The sequence below is a fragment of the Cyprinodon variegatus genome, unplaced genomic scaffold (assembly GCF_000732505.1).
Source record: "Cyprinodon variegatus isolate N-32 unplaced genomic scaffold, C_variegatus-1.0 Scaffold156, whole genome shotgun sequence".
Lineage (NCBI taxonomy): Eukaryota > Metazoa > Chordata > Actinopteri > Cyprinodontiformes > Cyprinodontidae > Cyprinodon > Cyprinodon variegatus.
The window spans coordinates 1,339,120-1,342,733 of record NW_015150609.1 but is presented as its reverse complement, the minus strand read 5'-3'; the positions used below and the strand labels follow the sequence as shown (position 1 = coordinate 1,342,733).

General features: G+C 40.5%; 1 protein-coding gene across 2 annotated transcripts in view; it reads right to left on the bottom strand.

Moving 5' to 3' along the window:
- The window catches only part of vsx1 (visual system homeobox 1), a 3,739-nt gene extending 1,711 nt beyond the window's left edge, over window positions 1-2,028 (bottom strand). For both annotated transcript variants that reach the window (XM_015377551.1, XM_015377553.1), the window contains exons 1-3: window positions 1,595-2,028; window positions 1,432-1,507; window positions 462-585 (exon numbers count right to left, since the gene is read on the bottom strand). In XM_015377551.1, the coding sequence (XP_015233037.1) occupies window positions 462-585; window positions 1,432-1,507; window positions 1,595-2,012 (618 nt within the window). In that variant the 5' untranslated portion in view covers window positions 2,013-2,028. The remainder of the gene's footprint in view (window positions 1-461; window positions 586-1,431; window positions 1,508-1,594) is intronic.
- Between the last annotated feature and the right edge of the window lie 1,586 nt (window positions 2,029-3,614).

Here is a 3,614-nt window from a genome sequence, read left to right as displayed (position 1 = left end):
TTTCAAATATCCATGACTGTAAAAATGTCCATAGCTGCATATTGGTTATTTATTCTCCAGTTTGATATTGTTAAAACAGTTTTTTATTGTTTGTATTTAAACTTGTCCCTATTATGTTATTCTTATACATTTTTCTAAGGTCCACATTTGTGTGACTATTTTCAATAATCTTTCTGCTGCTGTAAATTTGCCCATTGTTTCATTATAGTGTAATTAATAAAGTATTTTTGTTTAATTTTATTCACAGAGTCTTGTTTTATTTAAGTTGATCTATTTTAATATTAATAATAACTAATTGCCTTTATTTGGTAAAAATTTTCATGTTATTTTCTTACAGCTAGAGGAAAAAATCGTTTGATCTTTTTTATAATCAGGATTTATATCCTAGAAAATAATTAAAGATTTTAATTTTATAATTGTATTTATTGTAACGTGTCTGTAGGCCCGGAGCTCCGTCCCACCTGGATCCGGTCCTCCGGCAGCTCCGTCTTCATGGCCAGCATCTCCCGGGCGTAGACGTCCGGATAGTGGGCCTCATGGAAGGCCTTCTCCAGCTCCTCCAGCTGGTGGGAGGTGAACACCGTCCTGAGGAAGAGGAGGAGGAGGAAGATCAGAACCGGAACCAAGAGTGAAACCTTTGATCTGTTTAATTATTCTCTTTTTATTTCTGCTTTAATCTTTATTTATTTATTTTTAGTGTTTTTTTCTCTTCATCGGTTCGTTTTCAGTTTTTCGATCATTTATTTTATTTTCATCAAACCTTAAATCTGAATTTAATTTTAAATAATTTTAATATTATTACTAATAATATTAATAATAATATTATTAATATATTAAACTCAACCTTTTAAACTTGTCCGTTTTTAAATAAAATAAGCTATATTTATAGTATTTATTAATTTTTTTTCCTGTTCGTTTCTGGATAAAATTAAATAAAAACGAACTAAATGTTGTAAAAATGCAGTTATTCTTTTACTTCACTGTTTATCATCGAATGTTTTTATCTCTGCTTTTATCTTATAAAGGCTGCGGTTTAAAAAATGAATTATTCTATAGATCTGTTCTAAACGAAATTTCTTTTTGTTTACACTTTTTTACTTAATGACAAAAATAAACCTTTTATTTAATCATTTGATTAATTTTAAAATGTTTTATTACTTTCACCTTTATTTAATGATTCATAAATTTGATCCAAATATTGAAACATTTTCTGGACCATCGGAACAAATAAAAACAAACCAAAAAATAAATAATAAATTAATTAAATTTCGTTCCGTTTAATATTTTATTCTGATGTTTTTTCTTTATTTCTGCTTTAAACCCAAAAACCGCTGCGAATTTAAATCAGAACCGAACCACAAATTAACGGGTCCAAATAAAAACAAGACTAAAATAAATTTAAAATCATATTTGATCAAAGATCTTCATCACCTGTGTCTCCTCTTCTTCCTCTTCTGTGAGTTTCCGGAACTTTTCGAATCGTTTCTGTCAGAGAGAACTTCATCATCTGCAGAACAAAACATCAGAAACTAAATTGGATCATTTCATTCTTCCAGAACCAAACCGAACCGGTCCCGCTAGAGGCGCTTCCTACCGGAGAGCTGCTCCCTCTGGGCCTCCAGATGCTGCAGGTAGTGGCTCTCGGAGCGGCCCTGCAGCAGCGGCAGGTGACCCGGTAGGAAGCAGGGGCCGCCGGCGGGCTGCTGGGCCGCCAGGCTGCACAGGAAGCCCAGACCCAGCGGCAGGGAACCGCCCGGGAAGGAGAAACCCCCGAGGCCGCCGCCCGGACCCAGAGGCTCCGCTCCGGGACCCGCAGCGGTCAGGGTGGCCCCCGGGGGCCCGGCGGGCTGCTGCCGGGCCTGAAGGTCCGACTCCAGGCCCAGCAGGTCGGTGATGGCGAAGCCTTTGGAGCGGAACCCGGAGCCATGCAGCCGGGCCTTATCGATCCCGATCCCCGGAGAGAGCATCCGGAGCCTGGGCTTGTCCTCACTGAGCTCCTCCCGGCCCGTCATCCTGAGGAAGAGGAGCTGATGAAGGTCTGAAAGCGGGAGCGGGACCCGGAGGAGGGAATTTATGTGGCCCCGGGCCCCCGGGTTCACAGCGGGAGCCAATCAGGAGGCAGAACCGGGAGGGAGGGGGGTGGGGGGTGTCCTCTCAATCCCAGAGGATTAATTGCCACCAATTTTCCTCCAATCCGATCTGGATTTACAGGCCAGAGGAGGAGGAGGAGCAGGAGGAGGAGCAGGAGGAGGGTGGGGAGGGATGGGGGGGTTAATTTATGTTGTTGATCTTTGATCAGAGCAGAAACATCCCACAAACAGAAGTTCTCCTCCCCACCTCCTCCTCCAGCAGCAGAACATCAGCATCACTGTTACCATGGCAACCGTGGCTCCTATCATCTGCTGACAGCGAATAAAAATAAAAAAACTAGATCATTTACAATAAAATCTGAAACTAAGCAGATGAAGCAGAATTTTATATATTTCTCTTTAAAGATTAAATGTAAATTTAATTCCTGTTTGTTCACTTTAAGTCTGACATTTCGAGAAATTGATTTTAAAAGGCTTCACTTGCAGAAACAGCCCAAAATATTAATCGTTTAAATTAAATTATTATTTCGGACCCTTTGTTCACTTTGTACCGGTCGGCCGAACAGAACCTTCTGAGCCGAACCGGATCATCACTTCCGTTCAAACCAGACAAACATTCATGTTGGCTCTGGTTCAAAGGTCCGGTTCTAAGTTCAAAGTTCTGGTTCTGAGTTCGGATCCAGACAAGCTGAGGCCCTGGGCACCTCCTGGTTCCTGGTGTCGGCTGTGAGTGTGAAGGTAAAGTGTGATCAGCGCCTCCATGCAGATCACCAGGATTTCACTCTGATTAGAAATAATCTCAACAGTTTATTTTAAGCAGAAATAAATCTCAGGGATTCTGTGACATCATCGCCATCAGGAAGAAAAAGCAGAACAGAGACGGATTAAAAACATCCGCCCAAATTTGCTTTAATTATCTCTGATAAGCAGATTCCTCCAAACTAATTGCTTTTTAAACCCGTTGACCATTTTTACCTTCTTCCAAACAGACTCACGCTGAGCCGCTCCCTGCCCGCCTGCTAGTCAATCCCCAGGGATTAAACTCTAACTTGGCCCTAATTTTGTGCACAGGGACTTTCACCAGGATGTCTCCACCATCAGAAGGTGGGAACTAAGAGAACCGGATCATTTATGGTTTAACATCAACTGTTCTTTTAAATCTGTTCCTTCTTCATTTCATCTTTGCTGCTGGTTTCTAATCCTAAAAACACAAAGCAAAGTTTTTCTTCACAGAATTAGCAGAACTGCAACCAAACCACCTTAAAAAAGAAAAGCATCTTTGAAGATGTCAGGCCTCCACCCACTGAGCCGCTGAGCTGCAGCTAAAGATGGCAGCAGCTAGATGATGCTACCTGCTAATGCTGCACTTCAAAAACAATCTATAAATAAGTCAAAATGTCTTAAAGTGTTTTTACTCCTAACTTCATCATTTGCCGATAATTAGATAATATGCACTTGAGATAAAACAATGCAATAGTTTTTTTTTTATTTTAAATGTTAATTGTCTTATTCCATAGGCAAACT